The sequence below is a fragment of the Anticarsia gemmatalis genome, chromosome 2, assembly GCF_050436995.1.
Source record: "Anticarsia gemmatalis isolate Benzon Research Colony breed Stoneville strain chromosome 2, ilAntGemm2 primary, whole genome shotgun sequence".
Lineage (NCBI taxonomy): Eukaryota > Metazoa > Arthropoda > Insecta > Lepidoptera > Erebidae > Anticarsia > Anticarsia gemmatalis.
Window position 1 is genome coordinate 5272769 of NC_134746.1, and position 20369 is coordinate 5293137.

At 35.1% G+C, this 20369-nt stretch overlaps 1 protein-coding gene across 1 annotated transcript in view; it reads left to right on the forward strand.

Moving 5' to 3' along the window:
• Positions 1 to 20369, forward strand: part of jbug (filamin-type immunoglobulin domains fbug) — a 73828-nt gene that overhangs the window by 39158 nt on the left and 14301 nt on the right. Inside the window, exons 21-29 of the mRNA XM_076126155.1 lie at positions 12869 to 13008; positions 14162 to 14287; positions 15186 to 15306; positions 16036 to 16109; positions 17075 to 17231; positions 18173 to 18381; positions 18599 to 18778; positions 19038 to 19112; positions 19378 to 19537. Of these exons, the coding sequence (XP_075982270.1) occupies positions 12869 to 13008; positions 14162 to 14287; positions 15186 to 15306; positions 16036 to 16109; positions 17075 to 17231; positions 18173 to 18381; positions 18599 to 18778; positions 19038 to 19112; positions 19378 to 19537 (1242 nt within the window). The remainder of the gene's footprint in view (positions 1 to 12868; positions 13009 to 14161; positions 14288 to 15185; positions 15307 to 16035; positions 16110 to 17074; positions 17232 to 18172; positions 18382 to 18598; positions 18779 to 19037; positions 19113 to 19377; positions 19538 to 20369) is intronic.

Here is a 20369-nt window from a genome sequence, read left to right on the forward strand (position 1 = left end):
ACACTGCTCAAATTTATTTTATCGCTCTGTAATGAACAAGGTTACTGAGCTTTGAGCAATACCTTCGAGGTTGTCGGGGTAATCAATTTTGATCTGCAATTTTAGAGTCTAGATTTACTGTAGACGCTTCAGTCATACTCAGTTTTATTAATACATTTAAACACCGTATTGTGTCACCAATAAAAACTTCACACAAAACCCATCGCACCATTAACATTCCAACCATACAAATGGCGAATTATAACAAAGATTGCCACAGAATTAATTACAAAGTATAACGACATCGTTATAATTCGACAAGTTATAATGTGACCATACTTTATACGCGACATTAATCGTAACACCACGAGTAAATACCGCAGTACTTAATAGTACTTAAAGTTAATAAAAGAAGACTATCAGGTGGTAATGGGATTGCACTGGACATACCATGCAAGTAATTTATGGTAACATCATAAGGTGGGTAAATATTGCAAGGATGGTGTTCTACATAGACTTGGGTGTTCATAAAAGAGATAGTCGAATGACTTGAATAAATTTAAGAATTACTGAATAGAACTCACCGCCTATAAGGGAACTCTCAAACAGAACGAATGAAACGTTATACCATCACATAAGTCATATCTGCTGCTCTTAATCAAAAATGAGTTTTATCTTACCAAACAGTTTTTTTGACAGCTAATAACCAAATAAAATAGGTAGTGCTAGGGACTCGACAGTCTGAAGAGTCATCTCCATTACTGCAGAATTCTTTGAAAAGTCCCTTTTTAAACCAAAAAATTACGATAATTGATCGAAGCGCCTTTGAAGAACCCATACATAAATAACATTCCATTGATTAAGAAGACCCTAAAGGAAGTCGGTTAGAAGTAACTACATCAGAGTAAAAGAAAGCACCCGGCAGTAAGTTGCACGTTATTTACTCGGCCAAGTTAAATATGCAAACATATTACACATACATGTACTATCACTTTCTTGTTACGTCATTGTGTTCACAGCACGGAACAGAGATGATGACCGAATACTTGAGAACAACTTTACTAAACTACGGAAAGGTGTTTCAAATGTTATAGAAAATCAAGTTTAACTTGTAATGTTGAATATCTTTTTGGTAACGAAAGTTAACTAACATGTCGGTGATAGTGTCAAAATCAGTCTTTATGAATATACCTAGTGTTTGCTCGTGTGCTGTACTTTGTCAACGGAGAAAGAATATTACGTGTTTGTTTTTAACTTTTTCTCATGCATAAAATGTACGAAATAACGTTGCTCTTTGATAGTGGATGATGTATTAATAGCCCAGATAAAAGAATGGAATTATAATTGTCATAAATCTAAGGAATATGTATGTTTTTCTGAACTAAGGTAGTTCTAAAAAAGTCTTGTTTCAAGTTCGAAAAAGGCTTTAAAGACGACATGCTGTATGCAAAGTTATCACAACAATCGCAAAGAACTGCAGAGCACTGCGAGTGTAAAATTACGGATTTCGAAAACAATACGATCAGCAAAACATTAAGTTGAATTCTTGTTAGTGGTTAAACCACATTTAAAACCTTTCCTTAGACATTATTTTCTATTTCTTGATACAAGTTTGTGAGATATAAATAGTAGATATGCAAATCCACTTTTGCTACACTATCATATTGAAAAGTGTTATGTAACAAATTACGTAAGGTGATAGATCGTATCAAAATGAACGAACATGACCGAACACTATGGTTTTGGCGTCCTCTAAAATACACGCGAGAAAAACACTTAAAATTAAGGCATTACTATATCTTATATTTTTTTAATTGTACATTAAGTTAGTGTTTGTATTTATCGTATACACCTCCTTCAAAATATGGTTATTTAATCTGTGTGCTTAGAATATAAGGTCCGTAAGTTTGTCAACAGATTTCGCGCAAGAATTAAAGGTTACGCTAGTTGATCATCATTTTAAAATAAACTAAGGTATTCAATGAATAAAATATAAATAACTGTTAGGGACTGGTCATTGAATACATAAAATAACAGTTTATTTTTTCGCGATAACTTAAACAACTATTCTTAAAACACATTAACATATTAGGCAGGCACTCGTTCCCATCGTTGCTATGGAAAGTATCGAGTGTATCGACACGATTAGAAATCCCAACAGTAAAATAAATAAAGACGAGCCCATCATAAAGTACTTTAAACCTGCCATAAAGGTTGTATAATGGTAGTTTTAAAATGAAAACGGCAACAGAACTTAATTAAGAACGGCACGTTGTAAATATTTATTTTTATGCAAAGCTATATTATTCATTATTCCGAGATAATACTGATGGATATAATTATTCCGCGTGTGTATGCTATGGCTTGAAACTCATTCGCATACAATTATTTAGGAACATTATTTAATTTTATCATAACCATGTTATGTGTTACGCGTTAACCGTAACATGTTTGAATCCGAAACTATTCGGAATTCATTATACATTTGCTAGCTGATTATACCGTATTTTACATTTAAACGACAGAATCATGTATTAGTAGTTCCACACTTTCTGTTATCTAAGCGACTGGTTTTTTTCACTCGGGTATAAGGTAAGCCTGACTTCATGTACCACGTTAACATTTAAGGCACACGGAGTTAAGGGATGTGTTTAGGGTTATACCTGAGATAAAAAACGATAATCAATCATAGCTCACAACATATAAAAGAGATGTGACGAACTTTCCTATCGATGAATTGCTTTATGATACATCGATAGAGAATCTATAAAATTAATCATCGATAAACCTGAGTAAACTAGCGATTTAAAATCGTTTTAAAAGAGCGTTTATAGGAGGCATTGTAGCGAGATGTTAGCGAGACGTTTCTCTTGAGTATCGGGTTGCGTGCTCGGTGCAGGCATCAGGTTGCAGCCGCGCTGCTCCCGTTCACAGGAAACCTTACTTTCTACATTTTACTCTTTTTATGTTAACCATCATTTTGTATTGGCTTTAAGACGGTGGTTTATTCTTTAAATAGGAATACTGCAATTGATGGCAAGCAATTCTGTTCTGTTAAATATCAATAAAAAATGAATAAAAATACATGCTGTCTTTATTTTTTCAGCTGTAACTCCTAACAGACATTTAGATGTACTAGTAGGCAGTAGTAGGTATAATTTAAAAAACGATGTTTCAAGCTCTTCTAATACACGACATATTGTTCAATTATTACTTCATAAAATTACCCATATAATATACTGGATTTGTTATATTTACCATAGACCAATATTTTACATCATAAATCTCTGATTTTTACAGTTTAATGTAATAAAATTAGTCACCGTACTAAACGTACAGCCTAAAGTTATTTCTTCGGCGATCGATTTTACTAATCCAAGTTGACCGATGCCATACATCACTATCACTAGTAAGCCCCCTTACGCACTAGCGGTTAACCGCGGGAGCGGCTAGCCGCGCGGTTATAGTTTAATATACAACCGCCTGTGAACCGCAACATAACCGCCAACAATTTTGTCAGGCAGTTGCATATTTAACTGTAACCGCGCGGCTAGCCGCTCCCGCGGTTAACCGCTAGTGCGTAAGGGGGCTAATAATTTAAATGATCACCTACTAATTATTTATACATTATATTCAATTCAATAAGCATGTTTCATATGCATATTATCCATCTATGCCTACTATATTTTATGATATTTAAAATTAATGAACAAAATCCTGTTTTATGAGTTGATTTAGTGTTACTAATACCCATTTGGTGTGAACACGAAATCGTAATTAGTAACAGTAAAAATGTTTTAGTAAACTCTGTAAGTGGAGGGCAAAAGTATACTAACGTTTAACGCACAACTAGTTTTTTGTTAGCATTAAATGCAGGAAAGAATTATATAAATCGCAAATAATTTGCACGTTAACAGGCGTAGCTATTAAGGTTCGTTGCAACATACTTAGGCGTTTTAGATGCAAGCCATGATTGGTTTTTCCTGTAATTCACTTAAAACTAGCGTGGTTTTACTTAAAACGTTCGTAGGTTACGCGACACCTGCACGAAACAGGTTAAAAACTGCGTTGCATAGCTTTCGAAACTACGTGACTACGGGAGAAAAACATGTTTCTTAACAAGCATACACTTATTATATTTTAAATTGACTTATTCAAAATGAGAATGATATCAAATGATTTAGGTAAATGAATAACGGTTTCAAAATTTTATGGATATAACTGTTCAGTCTTAGAACTGATTTTTTTCTCTGTGAATAAATCACAAAAGTGGACCGACGAGCCGGGCCGATTTGCACTATATAGTAGGAGGCGGTTTTTCTGCATATTAAAATCGTCACTTTGCATACAGATATGTTATGGCATCGATCAAACCGACGCACTCAGCGCTACGAATTCCAATGCAAATATTCGGTTAAATATTAACGATTTGTTTGTGCAAGGAATTTCCATAATTAACTAGTCAGTGTGCATAACTCACGTAAACTGGCTGACAAATATTCATCGCCCACAATATAACGTTTTGTAATATTTGCTGTGGTGTCGAATGCGGATGCGGTGGCACGGAGTAATTGAAAAGGTCCATCAAAGGCAGGCGGCCGGGAACTTATCGGAGGCTGTATGGAGGCCGGCTGGACGAGTCACGTTCCGAGGACAACAGGCTCGCCCGCATTAGCTGTCTAAATACCTTTCTACTTGACGATTGTCGCACGGTATCGCCTGTATCGCCTGTATCAGGGGTATCGTGCGCGGCCGATACGCGAATCATTCTCATTTGACTGAGCACTCGCTACCCTTTGTTTATTAGATTAGGTGAGTGAACTGTTGTTTCTTACAATATCAGTTATATAAGCCTTTGTTTGTATTATAAACTGTTACGCGCCATTGAATATAACATTGAATAGTAAATTAAATAAGACACCTTAACCCAAAGACAACCTGTAACCGAAAGGCTGAATCAAATACTCTTTACAGCGTTTAATTTTTGCAATACAAAGGTGCCACTTAAATTACTTGGTGAGCAGTCGGAATTCGCAGTATTAATAAAAGTTGAAATGACATGATTACAAAAATATTTCACTCTAAGTGGCCATTATTATGTAAATATACAACAATATGTATAATGTATATAATTTATACAAACAATACTTAATATACCTATTCTTTGCTTCATCAAATCATCTGCTGTCTACAGATTTTAGAAATTCGTGTCGATAGTTTATACAGGCATTTGGGTAAGGCAATGAGGTTGTGTAGCCTGTGTAGTGTAGGTCATATCCGAGGTGTGTTGAACGACGCACGCGCATGTTTTACGCATCGGATAGGTAAAGTACTCGACAGTGTTGATTGTGCGAAGTGGGCTGAGCCTGTAAGGAGGTCACCAGACGGGGCGCGGGCGAGACAATACCAAATCGCTTGGGTACAATACAATACGTGTACCACTAAATTGATGGAAACGGGTAAATAGGTGCAGTTATCATCATCTATTATACTCGAAATAGACTTCATATCACGCCCTAATTCGACGATCCTAACGGATGTAGAGATTAATTAGAATTTATCGCCTAAATTAACGGCTATGTACGTTTAGATGAATAAGATATTAGAGTCGAGTTGACAAATGACATGGAATTTAATTGGAGCACTTAGTAGCTTACGACAACTCGCTTTACAGTTACACACCGGACCGGATCAATCCGTTTAATAGAAACGAATGTTACCAATAAATACAGAAAACAAAACTCATTACTTGCCTAGAAAACAATTAAATATAGACGTTTATAGTTAAAAAGTCAACGGAAATAGAAAAATATTGCACCACGTACCAACATAGATAAAGAAAGTAACAAAAATATTTCCTTTTGTGGTCCACCCCTCGTGTTGGTCGTGGTGTCTCCCGTAGGAAGGCGAGCGCTGATGGTGGAACAATAGCTGGACGCGTGACATCCGCCCAACGTGCCGCTATTAGGAAATAGGAAACGGCAGCCACCAACTGGGTATTAGAAACGGCTTTGTTCGAAAATACCAACTGTTGTTCTCACTAACACCTACTCGCATTAGCCGTGTTATATTTCACTTGAATTCGTTCAACTAGTTCGGGTTATACGGATATATTATAGAGGTAGTATTGTAGATGCAAAATGCACGTACCTTGCGACAGGCTAATTAGTTTGTCCTACATGTTATGCAGGCCTCTGTTAATTAAATAGAACAAAGTTTAATATAAGTGGAAATTCGTTTCATTCCTATTTTTTGCTTTAAAATCTGCTCTTCCTGTCAGAGCCTCATTTCATTTGGCAATGATGTCTGTTGTATACATATTTACCTCAGGGACCCAGAGTTTAACTTTTACGTATCTGATTAGAGCTCGGTTTTATACAACTTAAAACCATGTGCCAAACATTCTTTATGCTTTATATCTAAAGTTTAGTTAGCCAACATCCATATGATGTTGAATGACACTAATCAATACCAATTAAGTGCTCCAAATTTGTGAAATAGATACTACGGCCACGTCACATACATATTCACTCCATTAGACAATATTAATTAATTTATAATTAATATACTTGCCTACTTTTAAAAGGGCCAATGAACCTTCAGTAATTAAACAGGTACCTGCGTTCTCGACCTCTTACCCCACAATTTAATGTCTGCTATATAACTATATTACTAATGGTTCTTAAAGTGGAACTGAAACTTGTAATTAATATCTAATCAAAGTTTCTTTTGAATTATAACTCGAAACTTGCCGTGACGCCTACAAAAACTTGCTTCAACAATGTTAAACGTTCTTTGTTCGGCGGCTGTCTACAGCGATGATCTCGTGGCTACAGAATATCTTATTAGATTACATTATTTTATGCGTGGGAATTTATGCAAAAAACATGTTGATATAATATTTATGTTGAAGATCAGAGCCCATTGTCTGGTAAATTAAAATCGATGACGAAGACCTGTTCACCTTGGAGGTAATCTGCGAGCGTACGTCGTAATTTATTGTCATTACCCTAAGCACCTCTGTGATAGATAATATCTGCGGTAAGAATAACTTCGCCACCGTCCGTCGTTAAGCACATAAGCACACAACACACGCTACAATGCAACACACCCATTGTAATTATAATCTAGATAATGACTGTACACATGTTTATGTAAAGAGAACTCATATCCTGTCTCGCAAATTGTGTTGCAATTTCACATTATATTAGAAATCTGCATTGCTAATTAGTCATTTGCTATTACACAATTAGCTAATAGAAATGAATTAAATTCGGATTTGGTTTGAATATCGTCAAAATTGCGAGTATGTCATTGCTTGCTGTTATAAACTAGAGGCTTGTGAGGATCTATAAATATGTTTGTTACTCCTTATGATATAATAATATGTTACAATCATGTCCATCGCTCCTTGATAAGATCCCTGATAAATCAATGTTTCTATTGTGAGAATGTTATTTTCCAACCGCTAGGTGCTAATATGTCTGCTCTACCTTGCTCTTCTTATGAAATGTATCTTAACTTACCCATCTCAATAAATCCAGCATATTATAAATCGATTATGCAACGTTATCGCATAGTTATATAATTTGGTGTAGGTAATGAGCGTAATAATATAGTTAGCGAAGGAGCGATCATAGCGAGACACTGTTGTACTAAGTCCCTCGAGCGTTAAGATTCGCGATAGTCCGCTACTTGGTATCGTGGATAACTTTCCATTTAATAACTTTCGTAACAATAACCGTTTGATAAGAAACTGCTCTCGATATTACACTAAACATGTACTAATATTTTACAAGTGACACGAATGAATACATGCACCTAAATATCTCCATCCACAACTATGCTAAATACAACGACACCGACGAACGGAAATTGTGAGAGCTAATGTCGCAAACATTTTCTACTGTATAAATATTTGAAAAATAGTGCCGTTTATATTCTCGCTTTCAAGTTATGGTACACTATTTATTCATAATTTCTCTCAAGTTAACGTACCATCAATATAATTCAAAAGAAATTTAAATATATTTTCAATTAAAATCGCCGAGATCAGACAGACTTAGGTAGATATTCTTAATTGATATTGATAATAGCGGTTTTAAATCTAGCTGTCCCATCTAGAGCGACCGGTGTTAGATATCAGACAAATATTTCATTAATAAAGCTGAAACTAACTTTTCTAGACATATAAATCAATTTGTACAAACTACGAATTACATCTGCAAAACAATTTACGCCCATATCGTAACACAGCGGGCATAAAATTCAACGAAACACATTTTTCTGTGGAGAATATTACCGTTAGATCGTAACTGATTCACAGACATTTATAGGCGTGGACACGGCTATAACGCCAAACTTTAATAACACTCATCTAAATGTTTAACTAGTAGCTTTTTCTTCGTAATTTCTAAATCACTTGAAATCCAGTTAGAGTATGATTACTACAAGTTATTATAGAAATGGCTGTATCCGTCACATCCTAAATGGTTGATAGAAAACGTAACAGTAAGGAGGTACGGTTGAAAACAAGTTATAAGTACTTATGACACGAATAGATCTTGAACTCGGTCATCTGTCCAGCCATTCCAGACTAATCTTCCACCTCGCTGCAGACTGCTGCGACGATACGACTTAAATTCTTCAGTACCTACAACACTAGTATTGTTTACAAATATATTTGCAAGCGTTAAACAGACAAAATCTCGATACTAGTTACATAACAATGATTTTTATCTGACTATGGATATTGGATTGGTTTTCATGCAAAAAAATACAACACCTTTGTTGATACCTGTACTATTTGAGTTAATATCTCATGTTTACTTTTAAACACCTATCTCTTTTTTAAAGATATGACTAAAAAAATAGATAAGTTATAACACAATAGGCTTTTTTAAACCAGAAATATCTTGTTGATTTGACTGTTTTAGAAGGCCTATACCCTATTAAAGTTAGATAATAGAGAACGGCCGTAACAGTGGCAACAATCACTGGTCAAAAATTAAATGCAACTTATCTATCATGTATAGAAATCCAAGGATAACTGCATACTTTGATACGCATATTAATGTGTTAGACAATACATACTTACAGCTATGCGATCATACCATTGTATTTTTAATACGAACTGCCCTAATGTCTTCCGAGGTCGTTTAAATGAGAAAGCATTTAGAAAATACAGTCTACTTCATATGACTGCCAATTAGAAGTTTACACGCAACGGTACCCTAAGAAATATTTACCAAGTATGTTAATGTATTAATTTGCATGATGAAGTTAATAGTTATCTACTACATTTATAAAGTCAAGCATTTGTAGATGTAGGTAGCCGATAGCTGCGATGAATCACCTTGATAGTTCCCCGCTACCAGATACATGTATTTATGATCAGCTACTAAAGTTGCCACATTGATTGTATCATAAATTATTCAATATTTGCCAAAGCTGCTCGAACTATTACATAAATACAATAGAAAATAGAAAGTTAACCAAATTCATTACACGGCTAATTTGAACCTTTGTTCCGTACATAAAACTTAATTACGTTTAAATTTTAACATTTCAAGGCAGATTTAGTAATTAAACGACATGAAGAAACAATATTCCATTTTCGTTATATTATCGTAAGATAATAAGACTATGTAAAAGTTTTAACCGTGTTAATATTTCTGTTATCTGAGCGATGAGCAGTGTTCTAAAAGGCGATAATATCGCGATGTGATTGAATTGGAAACCATTATTTACGCCAACTCGCCGTTAGTGGTCGTGCTCGACTGGTCACCACCACCGCAAACAAACACACCTCCATAGCACAGAGACAACTTGTAAATCATAGAAATGTATTTTATAATGGACATCGTTTTATCTCGGCTGAATCTCGGAAGAAATGAACAATTCCGCTCACAGACCGGCTTGTGTTTGTAACGATGTTCATGAGCATTCCTCTTATAAAATAAAGGACTCCTCCAATTTAATCACTCACTTAAACTCGAAAATCTTTTGTATATTTTTTGGGTTTTCAGAACAACGGACTAGGGTAGGTAGCACGAAAGATCAGTTTTTATGTCGCGCTAAGTAGGCGGTGTAATTAAGCACACACTTTAAATTGCTAGACAGGTTTGCAGTCATTATACATTGCAGTAGACTATAGATAATATTATCTATAAGTATTTTGTTCTCGTTATTATAATCTCTCTATACGGTTTACAGTATTCCTTTACACATGATTTAGTGATATTAAATGTAGAACCTAAGTAAGGCATTCCTTCCGAGATGAAAATCAGAAAGTGAAAACGTTTATTTTTGCTTGTTAAATTAATAAAGAATCCACAAAAAAGATAAGTACAGTAAAAAATGGGTTGAATCGCTAGTTACATCATATACCGTTAGTTATATTCGCCTGACCTAACTAGAAAACTATATAATGAAGTAGTATGGGCGGCCATAACGGCGCAGTCCGGCTTCAAACAGGTGTGGCTTGGATGGCCAGCCTGCTCTTCATACTACTTACTATGTCCGCCAACTCTAGCCCTGCCGTACTTTACGGTACATCGTAAATAGCTAATACACTTTTTCATAGGACAAAACTAGGAAGTACTGACCGATACCACGAGTATAATTTAAACCTTAGACACAAAAAACAAAAGTTATTTTCTTGTTAGCCTCTCTTTGTTTCATATCCACATTTAATTCTGAATACCTAACATATCATAATAATTTATTACGTCGAAAAAGAATGCATAATTTATGCAACAATTTTATATGTTTGCTGTAACTTGTTCGCAAAAATAATAAAAACATGACGTGTATTTGCTGCATGTTTATTTTATACTTGTTCAAAGTTTCAGGGTAAAGCATAATTAATGTAGGTACAATAACTTTAATGTAAGTTCGATAAACTCATCTAAAATACAACAATAACAAGCCCATGTTCTTCATCTGTTTCCATTGTTCATCTTCCCACATGTATTATTAGTTCTAGCTGAGGACAAGGCCGTGTCTTCTAATAAGAAAGTGTTATCATTAACGAGTATTATTATTCATCATATTTGGTCTTTTTACAATGCGATTCCCGACTGAAAATCCCCATTCAACTTACACGCTTCAGGCAATGGGGTTTTCGAAAAAAACATCTCATTATCAGTCGGCAGGGGATTTGGTGAAAACCCGTTTCAAGTACATATTTTACCAGCGTAGCATATTTTATCAGCTGTAACTAAAAGTTATTTCGCATGTATCTTCATGTTGTATTTAAAAAAACGTTTCTCAACCACCTGCCATATCTTGTATCTGCAGGTTTATTGAAAAAAGAATTAACTAATCAACGACCTCGCGGCAATACGTTCCGCCATGTTGACCTTTTCATTTCGTAAGATATTTTATTAGTGTGCATAGTCTATTGTTTTAGTAATACTTTCATCTAGAGTCAAACTTACAATATAGCCGTAATGCGGTTTCTTAAAGTAGGTACCTACCAAATAATGCTGCGATTCTAGTCAATAATGATGTTAACTCATAAAAGTTAGTTATCAACTAATAAAGTTTCATTTCCAAACGATAGTAAAGTTTTATTGGCAATTGATACAAACGCATGGTTCGCTTTCAGGCATCGCGCATCGCTTTTAACAATTGCAATTGTTTTAAAAATGTCTTCTATAATTTTGATTAGTAAATACATGCGAGGTAAAGAGTTTACCTCTACAGTGTACACGTGCGAGTACATCTGCATAAACGCGCAGTTTGGATGGCACCGCCCCAGCTGCCATCATTATGAGCAATTTGACGACTTGATTGATCGTCTCTCTCTGCCTATCATTTTCGTTTACCTACACAATTTATATGCGTAAGCTTAACGTTGAAACACTCTGCATAGCTATAAGCTTGATTGCTTTGAAGCTTTCCAATTACCTGCATTGAACGCGTTTTATAACTCTACCTAAAGGGTTCACATTTTGCAGAATAATGGTGGAATGGGTCAGTTTCATGAAAATTAGTTTTCCATCAGAATTTTCGTGAAAGATTTTAGTTATATTTACAAAATTTATGAATCGGTAATCTATTGTTAAAATGTGATAAAATATTCGTACAATAGTGAAAGTGGCTATATGGGAAACTTAAATATGATGATAATATTACCCACGTTCGTGCGATCAGTTACACCATTTATCATGTCGTGTGCCATTATATCCAAACTACGAAAACGTTCGATCGCTACCCACATCGAGTAAGGGTTTATCAGTTTTGTAATCAATATTAGCAAGTGGAAATATGTATAAATGTCGTATTCGAATGCGGGTGGTATTTGATATTTTAGCGACGAATCCTACGTTTGTTTAGTTCGGTTATTAACTGAAATTTCGGTTCAACGGTAGATTAGTTACACACTTATAATTGCAATCAAAATACTGTCTAAATGCCGCTATTGTCGTAACAAAGCCGTTCCAGGTCAGGATACTGTTAGGTTGTACCTATTCTCTAATTAGTTTTGATTGGTTGTTTAGAAATGTTCAGTCATGGTCAAATCTGATTTTCATACCAGAAGGACAGGATTGATTTGTATTCTTCGATCTACGGAAATGACAGATAGATAAAAATGTCACTAGTGGTGATTCATTGCTAAATATGGATCCCCTATCAGTGAAAGCTCTTGGAAAGTCTCCTCCATCTTTATTCTAAACCGGTAGAAAGTGCGATACACAGGAAATAAGAAAGCTACGCCAGACTACTACATGTGTAATGATAGAATGGATGACAATAAGAATGTACGCACACTTACATTACAAATGAATAATATGACTAGCACAAAATCTGCGCTTTAATTATTTTCTATTCGAATGCAATGGCTAAGCAAATTTGTATTTCATTGAATGTGTTCTTTTGACAGGGTCTCCGTGGAAGGTCGAGGTTATGGCGGGGCCGGCGGGTGGCGGCGGAGGGGAGCCCACTCGGCTAATCCCTGCGAGAGTGCCAGCCGTCTTTGAGATCTCTACTTCACCAGGGGCAGCTACATTCACCAAAAATGAGGTAATACTTTTCCTTTCGTTTGTTTTTATCTGACTTCAAATAAGGTTTTTTTCTTAGATCAGAATGTATGTATGTTAGCATGTCCACAATTTTCTCACAACGACTGACTCTGATGTTTTAAATGTATCAGTCTCACATAAACACAGTTACTCCAAGAAATTGTTATTCTCCCTTTTAACAAACATTAAATGGAATATTCACTTGCTGTTTCATAGCGTCAAATAACATCCTTCAACCAATCATGCGCTATCGTATAGAGAGGTGCGCTTTAACGGATAGTGTTTTCACGAAGTTCGATACGTGAAGCGCTCATTCGTATCAATTTGTATCAATTAATCTCTTCATTCAAGCATCACGTGCTGTAACGCAGTCGACGGTAAAGCTCAGAACCTGTAATTAAATTATCGGCAATTTCTACCTTTATTTTTTACCTGTGGAAACACAATTTAAATAAAAATTCAATTTTTTAAAAGGCGCGATAAACGGTAATGAAAGAGGTGTGTAATAGAACCGGTCGGTAACAAGTGAAGCGGTAACATGATAGCATTTGTGAATAAAAAACGTCTTGTATACTCATTTAAACCAGTCTTGTATCTAATTAATAAAATACAATTGTTAGTCAGCTTGTTTCTCAACGGTACTTTTGTAACACAACATAACATTTACTAGTCTGGGCCACTAATACAAACCAGTAGGTAGGTACATAAAATAAGAAAGAAAAAAAGAAGATAATAAAAAACAAGAGATAATTGTATTGATTATCTGACCGTGGAGTCGGTGTTAAAAGTTGAATGATAAACATTATTACCTCTGAGACTCACATAATCCTGTATTAACCTTTTACGAGCCACATGGGAAATGATAGAACGATGTATTCTTAGTTAAGACCGCACGCCAATTGTGCGCAGCGGGTAGTTGAATAATTTCAATTAATTTATCCATAATCTTTTATAACAATGTTTCCCAACTGTATTTATTGTTGATCCCGGTGGAGGAGCGTTCCCACTTTCTAGATCCTCAACTTAAACTTCACAGCAGAAAATCCAAGGCCACGATCGATAACGTCCAGATATTCTATCAACATTCTTCTTGTCTTATATTATACTAGTTATTTTTTATCCAGAAATAATAAATAAGTGGTTTATATTTACAGGTTGGCGTAACAGTGACGGCGCCGTCTCGCCGGCCTGTGACCGCGCGAGTGTTGGACGTGGCTGAACGCCCAGGGGTCTACCGCATCGAGTTCACGCCTGAAGAAGTCGGCACGCACTTGATCGATGTAAGCACGCACTCATTTTTATATCAAATCAAACAGACCACAACTAAAAGTGGCTAATGCCATATACAATAATATAGAACATTTAAAAAGAAATTCAGAGGAATCAGCGACACAGTCATACAGCCAAAGATAGCTTGCTCTAATAAAAGTTATAATTTCCCCTACTCTATCAATTATCGACAATTCCGAAAACATACTAAAAATAATAGGTTTGAGGTAGGTTATCTAAATCAATACCTGCTACAGTAACTATTCTGGTAACTTAAAATAACTAGAAGCAGAAATATTGGGAACGAGACTATTTTTAAGAAAAATATCTTAATTTAGTAAAATTTAACTACATTTGCCTTGAAATGCCAAAGGGTGAACTTTGACCTTCACCCTAACTAAAAGGTCTTGAAAACGTAGGCTTCCGTTCTAAAAATATAATGCCGTAAAACATTTTAACATGTTTAGGTATTATTGTGTTGGCGATCGTTTGATATCATCGCTTGAATCAACGTTTAGTTAATTGGCAACTTGGCAAATGAGGCATTTATATCGCTATGCTATAAAAACTATCCAAACGATAATTGTCGATGATTTATTAAACTATTAACACGTTCGCTACCTACACTCTACTCGTATTAGTAAACATTTTCTAGGGAGAATATTTTAAGGTCGCCAGTTATTAAACGAATTCCGAGCCTATGAAACATTGTACTTTATATCAGTTTATTCCCACTTTTAACACTAACACAGATGGCCATTTAATAGTATTGTCTAAACATCTCAGTGCTTCGGAAGGGACGTTAAATGTCGGTCCCAGTTAAATCATAGCTGAACTTAAATACAAGATTGACCAATGACCACTAACTATGCGATAAATAATTAAATTTTAACACTGAATTTGTAACAGGTATCCATTGCTGATGATAAACTAGCAGCAGGTCCGCTTGTAGCCAAGGTGTACGACGCCAGCCTCATCAAAGTCACAGACGTTGGAAACGCGGTGGTCGGACAACAATGCCAATTTAGAGGTAAGAATATAACAAACGTAATCTTAGGGTGAAGCCACAACATTGCGTTGCGACGACTCATTGTAAAAACGACGTCACATAACATTAGTATTTTATGATTCGTGGACAAGCGTTGGTAATGTACACGATGCGTCGACGCAACACACTGTTGTGCCCTATACCTACGGATAAATAAAATACCAATATGTTACAAATATGACGATAAAATTCTTTATTAATTGCCCTTGCAAATTTAATATAGTAAAATACTTTAAAAGCAGTCAGCCGTTTTATGTTCGGTATTTCAACTTCATCGATGACTCCAATTTTAAAGTTTTGTTAATGGAACTTAATAAATTTCGTATAAGTAATTGCCAGTTCGCTGTTTACCAACCAGACTTAATCTGGAGTAGAAACATTACTACAACGAATGAATCTTTAAATAAAATTTAATATCCTTTAACAATTTTAACTTGGAATTAAATTTTCGTGCTATAAATAGTACAAATGGTAGAAGTTCGATACATACTTATTGCTGATTCTAACCATTACACAACACACTTTGACCTTTTATGCCTATCCTAGTTATTTCCCGAGCATATTTACCTTTAAATTACATAAGAATGTAGATAATTTGTGTAACTTGAAGTTGCAATAAGTAATGATTATGGTCATCGTTCAATTTAGACCTCAGAATGTAGTTATGTGCAGCGAAGAAATGTGAAATTGATATAAAACTTTGTGTTTTAGTTGATGCCAGCGCGGCGGGAGAAGGACAGTTGGAAATCTCAATAAACGAAGGCGAGGTCCCTAATCACGTGCAGGTGAGCTTACGACATTAATCTCTAACTTTAAACGAGGCCCTCACAATCGCCTTACCCAGTTTAATTTATATTAACCGGAACATTTTGCTAATTTAATTTTGTGTTTTAATTTACCGGTTCCACGTTATCGAGTGTTAAATTATGAAGCTTGATTTTACGAAATACTTAATTGATTGAAACGCAAGATACAGCGTTATTTTATTTTAGTCTTTCTACAATAGTAGTTAAGTACTTACTTAAATTGAGACCTAAGTTTGTCTTTTGACATCTTTTCATGCAAGCATTAAATCCAAAATAGCCAAATCTTCCAACCAACTTCAGTAGCGATGTAGCTGTTTCGCAGACAAATATATCTTTTGCTAAACAAAGTCGATCAATCAGACAAAAGGCGGGTATTATTGGCTACTCCATCTTATATTCAGTGGTGAGACACATATAGGCACTGGAAACAATCGTATGTCCGTGAGCGGTGAATATTTGAACGGATTACAGATGTATCTCTGCACTCCCTAGTTTTAGAGGTCGTTCGGCCTAGTTTATACTAGTGGCCGTAAAAAGTTGTAGTCACAAAATTACCATGCGAATTGGTCACTGCAGTATTTAATATGTATGTACCCGAGGGAAGACGCAAGAATGCCACCAATGTGGCCATTAAACTACACCACTATTTGCGTGAATCATAATCTCTCATGACTCTGTGGTAAAAATAATGATATTACATATTCCTAAGTTTATTCACTTAACAAAACTATGAATATTAAGAAAAACAAACAAACTTAACCACTGCTCCCGTCACATCAATATAAAACCTCAAAGCGACAGTAAGGGGCTGCCAAGACTGCTATTCTTTAAGTAGGTACTATTAACCGTAAAATAAAGTCCCGAGTTATTATCACAAGTGATTATATATTAATTAGCCTGGAGCAAATATTATTGAACTAACTTATTTCTTTATCATTCATCAGGTGGTCGGCGGAGGAAGGTGCCTCGTGTTTTGGCGTCCAGAAGCAGCAACGCCTCACAGAGTAGATATCAAATTCAATGGAGAGCCAGTGCCATCCTCACCGTTTATCTTCCACGTAGCGCCTGCCCAAAGAGTCACTATCGATACGTCACAAGTGGGTTAGTAATCAATCAATATTAATTCAATAAACTCAATTCCAACTTGAAATTATGTACAAAAACCCTTTCAGAGCGATAAAACAAAACCTATGATATGTTTTGTTTTATCCCAAATAATGATAAAATGCTTAATAATGTATTGTTGACGTAAAAGGCGCGGTTATACCTATACATTTTTTTTAATATATAAAAAAAGAAAAGAGACTGATAACAATTTAATAAAATTATTATTTATATACTGTCGTAAGGCTGGCATCAACGCGTCAAAAAATTCGCAATATCGCCATTTAACTCATTTAAAAATAATAGGTTTCCTTCTTTGTTCTAAAGGCATGTATTGTATTTTTTGGTCATGCAGCCAGTATTGTTATGAATTAGCATTAATAAAATCTTCTCGTCTATGTATCATTGCGTAAAAAACGCAGTTGTGTATTTTTATTTTATAAAAAAAAAAGAAAATACTAAGAGAAATTTTAATAAAAAATATTCTTTATACTGCTGTAATCCTGGCATTAACGTGTCAAAAAATAGGCCTAACGCCATTATAACTTATTTAAAAATAATATTTTTTATTTTAATTTTAAAAATAATAGGTTTCCTTCTTTGTTATAAGGGCATTTATTGTATTTTTATATTTTACACAGCCAGTATCGCTATGATTCAGCTCATAAATATTTTTCTTGTTAATAATATTAGAAGAATCGGTCACTTTTAATTAAGTACACTAAATAAACGTAAGATTACACTTAATAATATTCATATAAAAAATAGTTTACACATATAAAATCCCTTTTATTTCAGCCGCTCTGGTTTTTGAACGTTTAGTTATGTGTCATTTCTTATCCGTCCAAAACTGTCATGTGAAATGGAAAATGGCGCGAAGTAGATAAGAATTTAATTTAATTGATATCACATTTATTTACTATTCGTATCTCCTACAGAATTGATTCCAGTTGGAGAATTAGCATCATGTTCAGTACGAGTGGAAGGTTCGGCTGGTGGCGAACTAACAGTAACGGTGCGTGGCCCAAGAGGCGACGTTCCAGTTCGGCTTACAGGAGATGCAGTGACTGGCCTAGTGGCTAGTTTTACACCAAAAAATGTGGGCCCACATACTCTCACTGCACAATACAACACTCAGATTGTACCAGTAAGTATTCCTTTGTATATAATATTTACTTTATTATTCTTTACTTTCGTGTGATAAGGAACCGCATCGTTAAGATGATTTAAACAATGCCACTTAATTTTGTAAACGACTTATTAACAAAGTAATAATAACTAAGTCTTACAGTGAACGTAATGAATGCAACTACTTTTTAATTGCAGTATTCTTCAAGGACTTAAAAAAATTCTTTACTTTTCAGGGCACTCCATTTGTGTGCAAAGCATATGACAGTAAGCTAGTTAGTGTGAACGGCGGCACATCAGCACGTGTCGGAGTACCTGTGCAGCTGGCTGTAGATGCTGCTCAGGCTGGAGAAGGAAATCTTGAGATCACTGTCGCAGCCAGAGGTCTTAATATTCCTACACAAGTTCATCCTCAGGTAAGTCATAACTTAATACATTATAAAAACAAAAGAATTTCATTGCACAGATAAAAAAAATGTGATTATTAAGTGTCCTTCCTATTCTGTGAGTGTTATACCAGTTACAGAGGTAGACATGATTGCTTCTATTTAGTGTTATAGTTAAGTAGTTCAGTTTATCAAGTATTTAATAGTCTGATGCTTGTTTCTTAATTTAATAATACTTTGATATATTGTTTGCTAAGTAATAATTTATTTTAATTGTAATGTTTTTCAGGGAAATGCTCGCTTCATGGTGTCATTCACTCCAACAGAAGCCTGCGACCATGTTGTCAATGTATCTTTTAACAAAGTAAGTAACTCTACATTACTTATTATGTTAGATGCACAAATATATAAGCTATTGAACTTTGTGATACACAGTTGTATCTGAATAGACTTCCCCAGGAGTATTCACTTACTATTAAGAAAGACAAGATAAGAATAATTATAAACTAGTAGACCCAAAATGCTACTATTCCAAAAACTATTTTGGATACACAAATATTGATTTCAGCAGTAATATAGTCTCTGCATTTGGTTATTACTTGCTTCTAAGATTTAATGAATAATTTCAGATGCGAGTGCCAGGCTGTCCACTTATAATCCAAGTGTCAGAGGGCGGTGGCGGCGGCGCCCGCGTCACAGTGCCGGGCCCCGCGCCGCTGCACCAGCCGGCCGCGCTCACACTGCACCACCCCACTGCCACATTAGACCAGATTGAAGTCAATGTTGAGGGTGAGCTAACAACACTGTCTCAAAACCCATGTGTTGAAGAAACACATTGAACTATGAAGGCTTAGTCAGTGTTCTATGTATGTTACTCAGTCAGTAATTGGTTGTTTTATATAGAAGTATGTAAGAGTCCAACTAACTGTTTGCAACTATGAGTTTGTTTATACTGCAATAATATGAAAGTTTCATTACCAAAATTTATGTTATTTTTTTATGAGTTTATGAGTAATATTAGATTTAGGCTGTACTAATTTACTCTTTATGTATGTAACTACCAAGATATGTCAGCAATGCTATATCAGCTTTTCACTGTACTGTTAACAATCTTTTAACATTTCCATTTCGCTATGTTGCTTCTTGTGCTAAGAATGTATGGTAATTGTCTGATTGTTTTTTCAGGGTGGTATAAATGAGAAAAGTACCAATAAGTATTATTGGATATCTGAAAAAAATAAGACGTTAAAGGGAATTTGGGAGGTCGATAGGTTCAAAGGAGTTATATAAAAGATAAAAAAAAACTATATTTCGAAGTACTTATCATTTAAATAATATCATGACAGCTTCGCTGCACTAACACATCTTCACCTAATAAAGCTTAGATATTAGTACTAACAACTACTAACACGTTTACTATGTAGAAACGTTAGGATTATCACTAACCAGTAGACATAAGATCATTCTATATATGACAACAAATCGCGTAAATATGACAAGATTTCAGTTGCAGATACTGAAATAACCCGACGATGTAACATTCATATTCGATAAGCTCATCCGCTTCGCCCTAACTCTAACATCGCCGAGTCGTGGGGGGAGGGGGGTAGTAGGGAGCGTT